This window comes from Scomber scombrus, chromosome 6, assembly GCF_963691925.1.
Source record: "Scomber scombrus chromosome 6, fScoSco1.1, whole genome shotgun sequence".
In the NCBI taxonomy this organism is placed as follows: domain Eukaryota; kingdom Metazoa; phylum Chordata; class Actinopteri; order Scombriformes; family Scombridae; genus Scomber; species Scomber scombrus.
The window spans coordinates 78,308-95,192 of NC_084975.1; the positions used below are offsets into that span (position 1 = coordinate 78,308).

Genomic DNA, 16,885 nt, shown 5'->3' on the forward strand with positions numbered 1-16,885 from the left:
CTCCTGCTCCTAACCCTCCTCCTGCTCCCTCCTCCTGCTCCTAACTCTCCTCCTGCTCCCTCCTCCTGCTCCTAACTCTCCTCCTGCTCTCTCCTCCTCCTCCTAACCCTCCTCCTGCTCCTAACCCTCCTCCTGCTCCCTCCTCCTGCTCCTAACTCTCCTCCTGCTCTCTCCTCCTGCTCCTAACCCTCCTCCTGCTCCTAACTCTCCTCCTGCTCCCTCCTCCTGCTCCTAACTCTCCTCCTGCTCCCTCCTCCTGCTCTCTCCTCCTGCTCCTAACCCTCCTCCTGCTCCCTCCTCCTGCTCTCTCCTCCTGCTCCTAACCCTCCTCCTGCTCCTAACTCTCCTCCTGCTCCCTCCTCCTGCTCCTAACTCTCCTCCTGCTCCTAACCCTCCTCCTGCTCCCTCCTCCTGCTCCTAACTCTCCTCCTGCTCCCTCCTCCTCCTGCTCCTAACCCTCCTCCTGCTCCTAACCCTCCTCCTGCTCCTAACCCTCCTCCTGCTCCCTCCTCCTGCTCCTAACCCTCCTCCTGCTCCTAACCCTCCTCCTGCTCTCTCCTCCTAACCCTCCTCCTGCTCCTAACCCTCCGCCTGCTCCTAACCCTCCTCCTGCTCCTAACTCTCCTCCTGCTCCCTCCTCCTGCTCCTAACTCTCCTCCTGCTCCCTCCTCCTGCTCTCTCCTCCTGCTCCTAACCCTCCTCCTGCTCCTAACCCTCCTCCTGCTCCTAACCCTCCTCCTGCTCCCTCCTCCTGCTCCTAACTCTCCTCCTGCTCCCTCCTCCTCCTGCTCCTAACCCTCCTCCTGCTCCTAACCCTCCTCCTGCTCCTAACTCTCCTCCTGCTCCCTCCTCCTCCTGCTCCTAACTCTCCTCCTGCTCCTAACCCTCCTCCTGCTCTCTCCTCCTGCTCCTAACCCTCCTCCTGCTCCTAACCCTCCTCCTGCTCCCTCCTCCTGCTCCTAACCCTCCTCCTGCTCCTAACCCTCCTCCTGCTCTCTCCTCCTGCTCCTAACCCTCCTCCTGCTCCTAACCCTCCTCCTGCTCTCTCCTCCTGCTCCTAACCCTCCTCCTGCTCCTAACCCTCCTCCTGCTCCCTCCTCCTGCTCCTAACCCTCCTCCTGCTCTCTCCTCCTGCTCCTAACCCTCCTCCTGCTCCTAACCCTCCTCCTGCTCTCTCCTCCTGCTCCTAACCCTCCTCCTGCTCCCTCCTCCTGCTCCTAACCCTCCTCCTGCTCCTAACCCTCCTCCTGCTCCCAGACTGAACCGACCTTGTCTTTGGACTCCTGCAGTTTTCCAGAGAGCGTGATGAGTTTCTCTTTGGCGTTATCTGCCGTCTCTGAAGCGTTTTCACCAGGGGGGAACGACGCCATCACAGTTCGGACCGCCACACTTCCTGTTTCCCAGCGGCAGACGACAGAGAGCGCCACCACATCCTGAACAGTCCTCCTGTGCTGCTCCTGGTTCTCCACAGATCTGCATCAGACCACAACAGTCAGCCTTCATGTTTCTGCCAGATTCTCCTGCTGGAGGATAGTTTGTTAAACTGATGATAAAACTCACCTTGCGGTTCAGGCCGACCACGCTCAGCGCTTTGACCGACTTCTCCAGAGGTGCCAGGTCTCCTCTGCTGCTGCACATGCTCAGTTTGTGTTTGGCCTCCTGTCTGGTGTCCATGGAGTCCTCCAGAGCTTCGTTAGCGTTCTTCACTCTCTTCTCATCAGACAGGAAAGCTTTGTGAAGCTTCTGGATCTCATCCAACATTTCTACACATCACCGTTTCCAAAGAAACCAAAGAAGAAGAAGTGGAGCTCATACAGCTGCAGTATATAAATGCCATCAATCTCAAATACATTATTATTATCATCAACATGTTAGATAGATAGCACTAAGTAGTAAGCATCACTGTGCATATCACAGTTAAAAGGGTTAAGGATGTGAGAGCTAAGGTAGAGCATGGCCTCTGCATAGGGCCTGATATGCACAATAAGATTTAAAGACCCTAACCCTATATTCATAAAACTGCCACAAACATCATTAATGTAAAAATAGTGTAACAATGCTTTAAACCAGTAACTGTAGAAAAGAAGCTTCAACTCCAACATTATGCTACAGATTCGTTACACATACATATACATATATGTATATGTATATACATATATATATATATATATATATACATATACATATATGTATATGTATATACATATATGTATATACGTATATACATATATGTATATACGTATATGTATATACATATATGTATATGTATATACATATATATACATATACATATATGTGTATATATATATATGCTACACACAATCGGCCATAATGAGAAAGCTTTGCTTGTCGTCTCTTTGAGATAGCAGAACTGGATTAGACTCCAGCTGTGAAAATATTGAAATGTTAATACGTTTAAATAACTAAGAACAACATTTCTCTACCTTCCAGGTCTTCATCATCACCATCATCATCATCATCTGGCTGCCCCATGAGCTTCTCCTTCAGGTTGTTCAGCAGCTTCTTGAACTCGTGATGAATGTTGTCTATTTCAGTGTTGAGGAGTGAAGTCGGGCTGATCAGGATCATGTTGGGGTCGATACTGTCTTTCAGCTTCCTGTGAGGAAGGGTTAGGGTTAAAGGGTTAAAGGATTAAAGAGAGCACAGATCTGCTTCACCCCTAAAAACAGGTTCATTCTGTGTGACTGTATTGGACCGCCGGTTCTGAAGCAGGTTGTCACACCTCTGCTTTTAAAGACAATAGTGACAGAACAGTAAAGTCATTATAAGACATTTCAGCCTCATCATCAGTCATTCTACAACTTATTAAAATATTATTCATCATGTTAAACTCAGTTACTGATTTCTTGCTTCACTCATGATTTCTGTGTAGAAGTGAAATCAGACTAAAGTCTAACTGAGCTTGTTCCACACAGTAATTCACTCAATAAAACCAAGATTACTAAACAGGAAAATTGAAACTGAAATCAACAGTACAGTGACAGCACATCCTCCATCAGAGCTCTGCAGCGATGATGTCACTACTGTCAAATGATTGGTTCAGTTTCAGGGTAATAAAATAGTTCCTAATACTTTAGTGTAGAGACCCATCAATAACCGATATGGTGGCCAATATAATGAGTTTGAACTGGAATGTAAGTAGAGCTTTTCTATGTGGATCGCTCACTGACGAAGCTGCTTTATTAAACTAGTAACTAATGAAGTATTTCTAACATTGTTAAGCATTGCAAGAATAAATTAAAATAAAATAAAAATAAACATCAGTACTGAACGGTATCCGTCATTATTTCAATTGATTGAACTCCAATCAGAAATGCTTCTTTTCTTGTTATCAGTAAATGTCATTATCAATATTTCAGCATGTATAACTATAACTAACAGCAGAGATGAAGAGATGATCAGGGTCCTGAACACGTTACTGTTATATTAGTTATATTGACGGGCTCATTGTTTATTAACTTCTCAGTATGTGTTTCACAAGATGTTGGTAACTTACTGTGGAGGCGCCGTTACTACCGTTAGCTCTGATGCTAACTCCGCCCCTCATGCTAAAGGACACCAAGCATCAATTTCTGCATTAAATGTTCTGTAAAAAAGTTTTCATATTGGAAAACGTACGCCAATACTATAAATCTATGAAAGGCTCATATTGGCCGATAGTACCGGCCCGATTTATCGGTCGGCAATACTTTAGTATGAGTCCATCTTTTGTCTGATGCAATTCATTCATTTGTAACTTTTACCGGTGCGTCTCTTCTTGTCATGAAGCTCTTTCAGTTTGTTAAGCTGTCATTGTCCCTGAACTGTGATTGGCTCAGCTGCTTCAGAGGCATGAGAGCAGTGATGTGATTGGTACAGTCTCCCCCTTCTGTCAGTGAGAGGAATTACGCTGGCGACATGTTATGAAGAGAGCGAACTGGAAGTTCGGCTGGTGGAAGTCTGGTGAGCATTCAAACCACCAGCGTGTTAGATAATAACTGAACAACGTACCCGATCTTCTGATACAGTTTTGCCATCTTCTCCACCTTGGGCGGAGAAAGTGCCGTCAGGTTGGCGAGACCTTCCAGCTTAGAGTGCATCTCCAGCATCCTTTGCCGGTGGCGATTATGTCCAGGCTGATCGTCACCCTGGCGAGGAATGAAGGTTCTCATTCTCTGGGCAGCACGCTGGACGTCAGTAACGTTTTCGGCCCAGAGGGCCGTGCAGGGGTGACACTCCTCACAGCTGGGGAACTTTGAGTCGTAGCCAGGAGCGCATTCATCACAGAAGATACCGGTGACACCGGTCCGACACATGCACTCACCAGTTTCAGGGTCACATGACGGGCGCATGGTTCCCTCCATGTTGCAGTCACAAGCTAAGAACAACATGAGATTAAATAACTGAAAAACTAAGTGACACAGAAAGGTTTAAAGAAATATTCGAGGTGTTTGTGTTTTCTCTCACAGATGCACTGCAGGTCGGGGTTCCCAAAATGATTTTCTCCACATTCATCACACTGTCTTCCTCCGAACTCAGGACGACAGGGACACTGTCCCGACACCTGAATACATCACAGTTTAATTCAGTTTGATCTATTATTTCTGATTATTGAACAAATTCTCTTAAAGTATTACAGCATGTTTCACTTTGTGTTCAGCAGTGTGAGTAAAATACAGAATAAATGTCAGCATGTAAATGAAAAGGAGCAGCTCTGTGATTGGCCAGCGTCTTGCCTTGTTGCAGATGTTGGAGAAAGAGTTAGCAGGATCACAGCTGCAAGGCTGACAGCCTGACGCTCCGTCCAGGTTCCAGTATCCGTCCTCACACTCGTCACAGAGGACGCCCATTGCACCCGTCCTGCAGGGACACTGTCCGGTCGTCTGATCACAGAAACAGGGACTCCCCAGAGGACACCGAGTCACCTCTGTCCCCCGCCGGTCACAGGAGCACTCTGGGAAATCAATCAGAACTAAATATATGAAACGCAACACGTATACAGACACATTCAGTTTAATATTCAAGTTAAAAAAATGTGGTGATGAAAATAAATCCTCCTTACTTTTTAAGCCCTCATTTAAAATATTTTAAACTGTTATATTTACCTATAAACTCATGTTTACCTTTGCAGCCCTGCTCTAGGGCGTTGCCATAGTAACCCGGTTTGCAGTTTTGGCAGCGTGGTCCCATCGTGTTGTGGAGACAGTGCAGACATTTTCCGGTCACACTGTCGCAGGCGTCTCGGTCGTCGGGGTCGATGTTGTTGTTGCACGGACACTCTTCACAGCGGGCACCCGGCAACGTCAGGTCGCCATAGAAACCAGGACTGCATCTGTTGCACTGCGGACCTGAGAGCCATTGTCAGTTATATTTCCATTGGTGCATTTTGACTGTGTACACACTTTTAAGGTAAAATTGTATTGACTCTCTAAACACATGACTCACAAGATGAAAGCTACCTGACCTACAGGAACCTGAACTCCTGAGTGAAAGTAGAGCAGAGTAAATACAGGAGACACAGAGCTCCTACCTATGTGCCCCTCCCAGCAGCTGCAGGTCAGACCGAGGGTTTGTGGGTTTTGGTCGCAGGAAGAGGCGAAGAATCGTCCGCTGCCCTGAATGTCTGGACACAAGCATGGCTGACAGGGCTGTCTGGAGGCTGGGTTACCATAGTAACCCTCCACACACCTGCATCAGTAAAACAGGTTGGTCATCAAATGTCTAAGACTTTCTGTTATGTGTGGCCATGTTTGATTTTCTTTCCATCAGATTAATTTATTAAATAAAGGTTATAAATGAGGGAATGTGTTCATCCCAACCGAGGAGCTGCTCTGGAGGCTCGTGATGACCTGACTCCATACTAGGAGTTAGGGTTAACCCTAACCCTGACTCCATACTAGGAGTTAAGGTTAACCCTAACCCTGACTCCATACTATACATAATGTTTGACTGATTAAACTACAATGAAAGGTCAGCACAGTCTTCTGTAATGAGGCTCTGGGTTTGGACCCAGATGTTCTGTCATTCCTACATATAAATCTTATATATCTTTTTATAATACTGTGTAAATGTGTTTGGTTGGATTCAGGTCTGAATAACCCCTAACCCTTTATAGAGGATATTATAGTTTATAGTCAGTGTGTCATCTTTTCATTCAGTATTTTATTACACACATTTGCATTCAAAGTGCCATCAGTGTATAAATAAATGTCCACTACACCTTCAGCACACTCCCACCTCCATGTTTCATGGTCTCAGGACCAGGCAGTCACTGTGGTCCTGGTCAGGTCCACACCCAACATGCTGGACCCACCTGATCCAAACTCATTTATTTTAGTTTCTTCTGAACAGAGAATGTGCTGCCAGCGCTCAACCGGCTTCTTTTTATATTCTTTTGCAAAGTTAAATCTGCCAGTTTTCCTTTTGGGGCATTGCTCATAGAAGTTGATTCATGTACAAAGATCATCCTTGTACCATGTCAGGGTCAGGGTTAGGGTTAGGGCCAGGGCCAGGGTTAGGGTCAGGGCCAGGGTTTCCAATGCAAGGTTGCCTCAATAGCACATTGCACCTTCTGTTATTGGTACTAAGGATCCTCCTGTACCTTCAAACCACAGCTGCAGCTGTATTTGGGCTCCTGTTCAGTAGCCTATTAACCCTAACCCTCCTGTTCAGTAGCCTACTAACCCTAACCCTGACCCTGTTCAGTAGCCTACTAACCCTGACCCTGGTCAGTAGCCTACTAACCCTCCTGTTCAGTAGCCTATTAACCCTAACCCTCCTGTTCAGTAGTCTACTAACCCTGACCCTCCTGTGATCTTATATCCTCTCTCATCTTTTGTTTTCAACATGTGGAGTCATATTGCATCACAGCCCCGGCCAATGAGCACAGGTGAACTCACTTTGATGACTGTGTATATAATATGTATTTATATATATAACCTATCAGATATATAATATGTATTTATATATATATAACCTGTCACAGTGGGATCCGGTGGCGTGCTCTCTGCAGTTCTGGCACTCTCCGCTCTGATCATCACAAACGTCCGACAGGCCGTTGCATTCACAGGGTCGACAGCGAGGGAAACCCCAGAATCCCGTCTGACAGTGTCCACAGCGTCGACCGGTCACCCCCGAGCGACACGCACACTGACCTCTGACCTGATCGCAAAGCTCGGACACTGAACCGCTGGAGTCGCACTGACACGCTGCGGATAAACCGGCAGGGAACAAAAAGTTATTCACAGATTTTCACTCCGGCTCTTAAAGCTGTCAGAATTTAGTATTTCAGTTTCTCACGTTTGCAGCCGTCAGGTCCAAAACCAAACGTCTGTGGCGCACAGGTATCACAGCAACGGCCAATCACGTTGGGTTTACATTCACACAACCCGCCCAATTTACTGCAGGATGGTCCAAGAGAGCCAATCACATTACACCTGCAAGCTGTCGACAGGCAAAGTTAAACACTACGAGAAACTTAATAGGATATAAAGCAGCTTAAAAGTGTATTTTATTATATATTTTATTTTATTGTCCCTTTCTGTTAAAGAACTTACAAACGGCTCCGTTGTGGATTCGGGCCGACATGCTCCCGATTAGAGCTTCACAGACTTCTGGCAGCGACTCCTGTGAGTCGAGTTCGGCGGCTAATCCAACGCAGCGAAAGCGTCGGAAAGAGTCGAGGTCGCTCTGGGAGCAGAAGTCACGGATGGACTCGATGATGGGAATCAAACCCATCTGAACAAGTAAAAGAAGAGACATCGTCAACAACGGGAGTCCCTCTGAATGACTTTATACTGTTACAGGACCAACGGGAGTCCCTCTGAATGACTTTATACTGTTAGAGGACCAACGGGAGTCCCTCTGAATGACTTTATACTGTTAGAGGACCAACGGGAGTCCCTCTGAATGACTTTATACTGTTAGAGGACCAACGGGAGTCCCTCTGAATGACTTTATACTGTTAGAGGACCAACGGGAGTCCCTACTGAATGACTTTATACTGTTAGAGGACCAACGGGAGTCCCTACTGAATGACTTTATACTGTTAGAGGACCAACGGGAGTCCCTCTGAATGGAGACTCACTCACCGAATCGATGAGGATGTGCGAGGTTTCGGGTCCAGACTGAACGTTAAACGAGACGTCCACCAAGTATCGAGCCGCTGCGTTCAGACACAGCGGAGAGTCCAGAACGCCGCCTCTGCAAACAACAAAAGAGTCATGTGACCTGCTCACCTGAACCATGTGAGCTCTGAGCAGGTCTCTGATTGGTCTCACCTGGCGTTTCCAGGAAGAATCAGAGTTTTCCTTCCTGTCGGGTTGCTGCTGCAGCCGCTATCACCGGGCGACAGCGGGATGACGCTGACTGATGCCAGCCAATCAGATGGAGTCTGAACAGGTTATAATATTTTTATTAAATTAAGCCTAAATTAAGTTTATCATTAATAATGATTGATTGGTTCACCTCGGGCTCGTAGCGGATCACCAGCTGATAGTCCATGGAGGAAGGAAGGTTGTCAACAGTGAACCTAAGGCCCGCTCCGTCCTGGACTCTGACCAATCCTAGGCCGCTCCATGTGATTGGCTGGCCGGGCGCCCTCTGGCGGGGGATGATCTGCAGGGCGTGACCCGGTTCCAGTGGGATCCGGCCCGGCTGCCGAGTCTGCCTCCTGAGGCGGGCCCGCCGAGTCCTCCGGATCAGAACCACTCGACCGTTAGAGAGCTGGAAGCCAAATCCTCGTTCCCTGAAATACTGAGCGCAGTCCGGGGAGACCGTCGGGTCCCGCTGAGAACACGCATACAACATACAACACGTCAAACACGTTAAACACACGCCTAGCCCCAGGAACGGGCCTGGACTTCCTCCCTAACAGGCCAACCACCCAACCGCATACAAACAGTCCTGATGTCTCCTCAAAAAGTTAAATATTATACCAACCAAGGTATTTGTAGCAAGTAATGAAACCAGTTGATGAGTTACTATCAGTTTCTTCCTTAATAATAATGAAGCTGTATACAAACCCCAGGATGCTAGCCTATGTTAGCCTAAATGTTAGCTCATAGCCCACCACGCTAATAACAGAGAAACAAACATTACTGGATTGAAGACGGTGAGATTTTAACTCCCTAAACTTCTGGTTAAATGTGGAGCTTTATTTAGCCTCTTTCCTCACTTGCTAGCATGAGCTTTATCAATGGATGCTTTAGGTCCACTTCCATTCAACACCTTAGTCTTCTACCTGTAACGACGATTAACGCGATTAATTTTTAATATGTTTATTTATACATTTTTTCATATTAGCTTGACAGCAACATTTAACACCTTAATTTTAACAGCACTAAACGGAATGATATTTTCATCACCGTATTACACAAACCTGGTTGATAAAAGCTGAGAGATCAACAGTAACCTGAATAAATGCAGACTACTGTTTTGTGTCCCTGTCCATTATATAAAGTCTCGTATCAGATTAAACTCACACAGTTTAATCTGTTCCCTGTGTGACATCATCAGTGACATCATCATTCATTTTACACACCAGAGCAGCAGCAGAGTTCCCATCATCCAGCGCGGCAGCGAGCTCCGCCTCATACAGGAAGTAGTCCAGCGGCGGCAGGAAGTGCCCGGGGGTGGGTTCGGTGCAGCGCCGACCCGCCATGTTGGGCAGACAGGTGCACTGTCCGTCATAAGGAGAACACCTGAAGAGACAGGAAGGAGGTACAGTGATCACATCACCTGTTTCCTGTTTCCACCAATCAGCTGCGAGGAAAAGCCGAAATATTTCTGATTGATCTCGTCTGTGTTTTATGTTGAAGGTCATTCTGTGAATGTTCATCATCAGCCCCTCTTCATTTATATTTAATATACACACACACACACATATATATATAACTATATATATATCTATATATAGTTATAGTTATTAATTAAAGAAGGAACATACGTGTTGCTTTGGGCTCCTCCTGTATCGCAGTCACACGGTGAACACCTGAACACAGAGTCTCCCAGACCCCAAAAACCTGCCTGAACACACACACACACACACACACATACACACACACATACACACACACATATATATATTATTATCATCACTTCAGGAATTTAAACATTTATAAAGCTTCTTGGGTTTATTATATTTATATAAAAGTTATATGAGAACACTTCACACAGAGCAGCTCAGACGAACTTTAACAGTTGATGGTCGCCCACCTCAAGTCAGTTCTGTTTAAGTTTGTCTTTGTTGCTCACGTTAACATACCACACATCGGTCACAGACACGTTAACGTACCACACATCGGTCACAGACACGTTAACATACCACACATCAGTCACAGACACGTTAACGTACCACACATCGGTCACAGACACGTTAACGTACCACACATCGGTCACAGACACGTTAACATACCACACATCAGTCACAGACACGTTAACGTACCACACATCAGACACACTGTCAACACAGACACGTTAACGTACCACACATCGGTCACAGACACGTTAACATACCACACATCGGTCACAGACACGTTAACGTACCACACATCAGTCACAGACACGTTAACGTACCACACATCGGTCACAGACACGTTAACATACCACACATTAGTCACAGACACGTTAACATACCACACATCGGTCACAGACACGTTAACGTACCACACATCAGTCACAGACACGTTAACGTACCACACATCGGTCACAGACACGTTAACGTACCACACATCAGTCACAGACACGTTAACATACCACACATCGGTCACAGACACGTTAACATACCACACATCAGACACACTGTCAACACAGACACGTTAATGTACCACACATCAGTCACAGACACGTTAACGTACCACACATCGGTCACAGACACGTTAACGTACCAAACATTAGTCACAGACACGTTAACGTACCACACATCGGTCACAGACACGTTAACGTACCACACATCAGACACACTGTCAACACAGACACGTTAACGTACCACACATCGGTCACAGACACGTTAACATACCACACATCGGTCACAGACACGTTAACGTACCACACATCGGTCACAGACACGTTAACGTACCACACATCGGTCACAGACACGTTAACGTACCACACATCGGTCACAGACACGTTAACATACCACACATCAGACACACTGTCAACACAGACACGTTAACATACCACACATCGGTCACAGACACGTTAACGTACCGCACATCGGTCACAGACACGTTAACGTACCGCACATCGGTCACAGACACGTTAACGTACCGCACATCGGTCACAGACACGTTAACGTACCGCACATCGGTCACAGACACGTTAACGTACCGCACATCGGTCACAGACACGTTAACGTACCGCACATCGGTCACAGACACGTTAACATACCACACATCGGTCACAGACACGTTAACATACCACACATCAGACACACTGTCAACACAGACACGTTAACGTACCACACATCAGACACACTGTCAACACAGACACGTTAACGTACCACACATCGGTCACAGACACGTTAACGTACCACACATCGGTCACAGACACGTTAACATACCACACATCGGTCACAGACACGTTAACGTAGCACACATCGGTCACAGACACGTTAACGTACCACACATAAGTCACAGACACGTTAACGTACCACACATCAGACACACTGTCAACACAGACACGTTAACGTACCACACATTAGTCACAGACACGTTAACGTACCACACATCAGACACACTGTCAACACAGACACGTTAACGTACCACACATCGGTCACAGACACGTTAACATACCACACATCGGTCACAGACACGTTAACATACCACACATCAGACACAGACACGTTAACGTACCACACATCAGACACAGACACGTTAACGTACCACACATCGGTCACAGACACGTTAACGTACCACACATCGGTCACAGACACGTTAACATACCACACATCAGACACACTGTCAACACAGACACGTTAACGTACCACACATCGGTCACAGACACGTTAACATACCACACATCGGTCACAGACACGTTAACGTACCACACATCGGTCACAGACACGTTAACGTACCACACATCGGTCACAGACACGTTAACGTACCACACATCAGACACAGACACGTTAACGTACCACACATCGGTCACAGACACGTTAACGTACCACACATCGGTCACAGACACGTTAACGTACCACACATCGGTCACAGACACGTTAACGTACCACACATCGGTCACAGACACGTTAACGTACCGCACATCGGTCACAGACACGTTAACGTACCACACATCGGTCACAGACACGTTAACATACCACACATCGGTCACAGACACGTTAACGTAGCACACATCGGTCACAGACACGTTAACGTACCACACATCGGTCACAGACACGTTAACGTACCGCACATCGGTCACAGACACGTTAACGTACCACACATCGGTCACAGACACGTTAACATACCACACATCGGTCACAGACACGTTAACGTAGCACACATCGGTCACAGACACGTTAACGTAGCACACATCAGACACAGACACGTTAACGTACCACACATCGGTCACAGACACGTTAACGTACCACACATCGGTCACAGACACGTTAACATACCACACATCAGACACACTGTCAACACAGACACGTTAACGTACCACACATCGGTCACAGACACGTTAACGTACCACACATCGGTCACACTGCTCTCCGCTTGCCAGACGGTCACATTCACATCTTCCTGTCAGCTGGTCACATGACCCCGAACTTCCCAAAGCATGACACCTGCATTCTGTAAAACACACAAAGAAGAAATTACAAATGATTCATTATAAAAGTGTTTCTGTCATTTATTAATAAATAAAAACTGTAATGAAAATTCTTATTATTCATATTCTCTGATAAAATGAGTAACTATGTCATATGATTAGCTGTGTGTGTATGTGTGTGTGTGTGTGTGTGTGTGTGTGTATGTGTGTGTGTGTGTGTGTGTGTGTGTGTGTATGTGTGTGTGTGTGTGTGTGTGTATGTGTGTGTGTGTGTGTTTGTGTGTGTATGTGTGTGTTTGTGTGTATCTGTGTATGTGTGTGTATGTGTGTGTTTGTGTGTATCTGTGTGTGTATGTGTGTGTGTGTATGTGTGTTTTTGTGTGTGTGTCATAACCTGCTGAACATTGAGTGAACATCATGTGTGTTATAATCTACTAACTATTGTTCTGATGGTAGAACATAATAATAATAATAATAATAATAATAATAATAAGGGTTAGGGTTAGCCTAACCCTCATCTCACACTGAGACAGCAGAGTTAAGGTTAACCTAATTACTGTAGTGTGTTATTTATGTTTGTATACTGATTCAAAAAATGTAATGGTGAGACAAACATCTCTCATATTATATAAAATATATTGCAATCAACATATAATCATGAATATATACATATATATATAATAATATATATATAATAAGAACTATAAAACATGAACACCAGGGTTACAAAAGTGCAGTTTGTGATAAAGACTTAATTTCAGAATCAGACAATAAACACATTAAACATTATATAAGTATATAAATATTAATATAGGTGTATACATATAAGTAATATATATATATATGAATATAAATATAAGTAATATAAGTATATATATTCTCACTCTGGCAGCCGGCCAGGTCGTCGTGTCTCAGACCGTAGAATCCGTGTTTGCAGCGGTCGCATCGTTGCCCGTCGACGTTTCCTTTACAGACACACTGACCGCTTAGAGGGTCACACAGACCCCCCCCCTGTGAGCCCAGCGGGTCACAGTCACATGCTGCAACACACAGACATTACATCATCGTTACATCATCGTTACATCATCATGTCACAAATAATAATATATTCTTCAGTTTTTTTTGGGTTAGGGTTAGTCCTGGAGTCCCTGGAGTGTAAAGAGTTGAGCAGCGGTGACGTGTTCTCAGTTTAATGACCCTAACTAACCCTTACTAACCCTTACTAACCCTTACTAACCTTCACTAACCCTCACTGACCCTCATTAACCCTAACTGACCCTTACTAACCCTAACTGACCCTTACTAACCTTCACTAACCCTCATTAACCCGTACTAACCCTAACTAACCCTTACTAACCCTTACTAACCCTTCCTAACCCTCACTGACCCTCACTGACCCTCACTAAACCTTACTAACCCTAACTAACCCTTACTAACCCTCACTAACCCTTACTAACCCTTACTAACCCTTCCTAACCCTCACTGACCCTCACTGACCCTCACTAAACCTTACTAACCCTAACTAACCCTTACTAAACCTTACTAACCCTTACTGACCCTAACTAACCCTTACTAACCCTCACTAACCCTTACTAACCCTTACTAACCCTCACTAACCCTTACTAACCCTTACTAACCCTTAGCTGCTGTTTCCAGCTGTGACAGCAGGGGGCAGCGTTTCTCCTTCTGGTATCTGTGGACCTGGAGGATCTCTGGAAGCTCCCACATGTTTGAATAAGTTAGTTTAGACTCGAGTGATCGATGAATCCTTTTACAAGTTTTATTCATTTGAAACTTTGTTTGAAGTCTCATTTCAGTTTTTAATTATTAACGTTTTAAACTCCAAGAAAAACAAAGTGGTGTCGTATCGAATAACACAAGACGTTGCACATCAGGATGAATGTCAGCTGGGGAGATGAACATCATCATCTGAGATGTTTGAGGGATCAGTTGGATCTTATTTAACGTGGATTTTACAATCTTTCATTTTCTTGTGAATAAAAATGAGAGAATAAATGAAAGCAGTGTAAGCGTACGTATGCAGGCGTTGGGGTCCTCCGGCGCTCGCTGGGGGTCCTGGAACAGAAACGGCCGACACCGCTCACACTGAGGCCCGACTCTGTCGTGGCGACAGTCGTCACACACGCCTCCGCTCACGCCGCCCGTCGCCTCGAAGCGAGCGGCATCGAAGTGACACGAGTCAGAGTGACCGTTGCAGTCGCACCCTGAAGAGATAAATACACAGAAACATTATTATTAGGTCTTCAATGCAACACAGACTCATCATTACATTACAGAACCATCAGAATCATTAAAAACTACTTAAACAAATATTTAATCATGATATGATTATTATTATTATTATTATTATTATCATTATTATTATTATCATTATAATTATTATCATTATCATTATTATCATTATTATTATTATTATTATCATTATTATCATTATCATTATTATTATATCATTATTATTATTATCATTATTATTATCATTATTATTATCATTATTATTATTATTATCATTATTATTATTATCATTATTATTATTATCATTATTATTATTATTATCATTATTATTATTATTATTATCATTATTATCATTATTATCATTATTATTATTATCATTATTATTATTATCATTATTATTATTATTATCATTATTATTATTATTATTATCATTATTATTATTATTATTATCATTATTATCATTATTATTATTATTATATCATTATTATTATTATTATTATTATTATCATTATAATTATTATTATTATTATCATTATTATTATTATTATTATTATCATTATTATCATTATAATAATAATAATAATTATTATTATTATCATTATTATCATTATAATAATAATAATTATTATTATTATTATTATCATCATTATCATTATTATTATCATTATAATTATTATTATTATTATCATTATTATTATTATTATTATTATTATTATCATTATTATCATTATAATAATTATTATTATTATTACTATTATCATTATTATGATTATTATTATTATTACATTTATAATGTGTCTGAACCGATATTGTAAATTAAATGTTTAATATAAAACTAAGATAACATATTAAATATTGTTAACAGAAGTTGTGAAATGAAGTAAAGTGTTTACTCCTGCAGACGTCGTCTTCCCCTCCAGGCCTCCAGGGGGAGCCGTGGTGAAAGTCTCGACATCTCTCACAGTTTTCTCCGGCCGTGTTGTGGTGACAGACGCATCGTCCGTGAACCTGAACACACAACACAACTTTCACCTTTGACCTTTCATGCATTTAGTTTAATTTTATTATATATTCAAAGAAAGAACAAAATTAAATATATAAGCAATAAGTTAAACATATTTTAACATACTGTGATATATATATATATATGTATATGTAAAGTATTGCTTTGGATCCTTTTGAATGTAATAAATGTAATAAATGTTTAATAAATGTAATAAATGTTTAATAAATGTAATGAATGGGTTAACCCTAACCCTAACCCTAACCATGCCAGGCTGGCTGAAGACGTCTCCGCGTCCTCCATCCAGAGGCATGCACTGGCTGGCGTGGCCATTACAGAAGCAGCTGCCTCGGACCACCATGTTATAAAGAGCGTAGTAATATTTGTCCTGAGGGTTCCTGCGTCTGCGACCCAGCAGAGTGTCGCCAAGCGTGAAGAGACGAGTGAAGTTGATCCGGATGTTGGTCATGGTGATCAGCTCTGAGGACGATAGAAGGGTTAGAAACATGTCATATCATCTCTGGAGCACATCTCTACTGTCAGCTTCTTTTAAAGTGTTAAGTTTATTCACCTTTATGTAAACTGAACAATCAGTCCTGTTGCTATGGTTACCTGCAGGTTAACATAAAGAAGGAAACCCTCAGTATGAATCCCACTGATGTGTATATTTAGTCTAATCTAGATCCAATATATAATGTGTTTTATCTAATATCAATATTTATTGTTTTGGTACAAACATCATTGCCCTTAAATCACAGACATGTGAAGGTTCATTAATAACAGTTTTAAATAGTAACTTTATTTGTATGGTTTTTAATGTTTAAATGTCTGATACCAGCTGGTGTAGGGTTAACCTGAGAATGG

The 16,885-nt window shown here is 43.4% G+C and overlaps 1 protein-coding gene across 1 annotated transcript in view; it reads right to left on the reverse strand.

Moving 5' to 3' along the window:
• Nucleotides 1-16,885, reverse strand: part of lamb4 (laminin, beta 4) — a 41,862-nt gene that overhangs the window by 6,065 nt on the left and 18,912 nt on the right. The window contains 22 exon segments of the mRNA XM_062420652.1: nucleotides 1,269-1,358; nucleotides 1,360-1,473; nucleotides 1,561-1,763; nucleotides 2,445-2,617; nucleotides 4,012-4,378; nucleotides 4,468-4,564; nucleotides 4,737-4,954; nucleotides 5,124-5,348; nucleotides 5,531-5,688; nucleotides 6,977-7,208; nucleotides 7,300-7,443; nucleotides 7,557-7,737; nucleotides 8,091-8,202; nucleotides 8,280-8,392; nucleotides 8,467-8,787; nucleotides 9,542-9,701; nucleotides 9,947-10,026; nucleotides 12,685-12,788; nucleotides 13,650-13,805; nucleotides 14,802-14,990; nucleotides 15,912-16,026; nucleotides 16,287-16,501. Coding sequence (XP_062276636.1) covers nucleotides 1,269-1,358; nucleotides 1,360-1,473; nucleotides 1,561-1,763; nucleotides 2,445-2,617; nucleotides 4,012-4,378; nucleotides 4,468-4,564; nucleotides 4,737-4,954; nucleotides 5,124-5,348; nucleotides 5,531-5,688; nucleotides 6,977-7,208; nucleotides 7,300-7,443; nucleotides 7,557-7,737; nucleotides 8,091-8,202; nucleotides 8,280-8,392; nucleotides 8,467-8,787; nucleotides 9,542-9,701; nucleotides 9,947-10,026; nucleotides 12,685-12,788; nucleotides 13,650-13,805; nucleotides 14,802-14,990; nucleotides 15,912-16,026; nucleotides 16,287-16,501 — 3,767 coding nt within the window.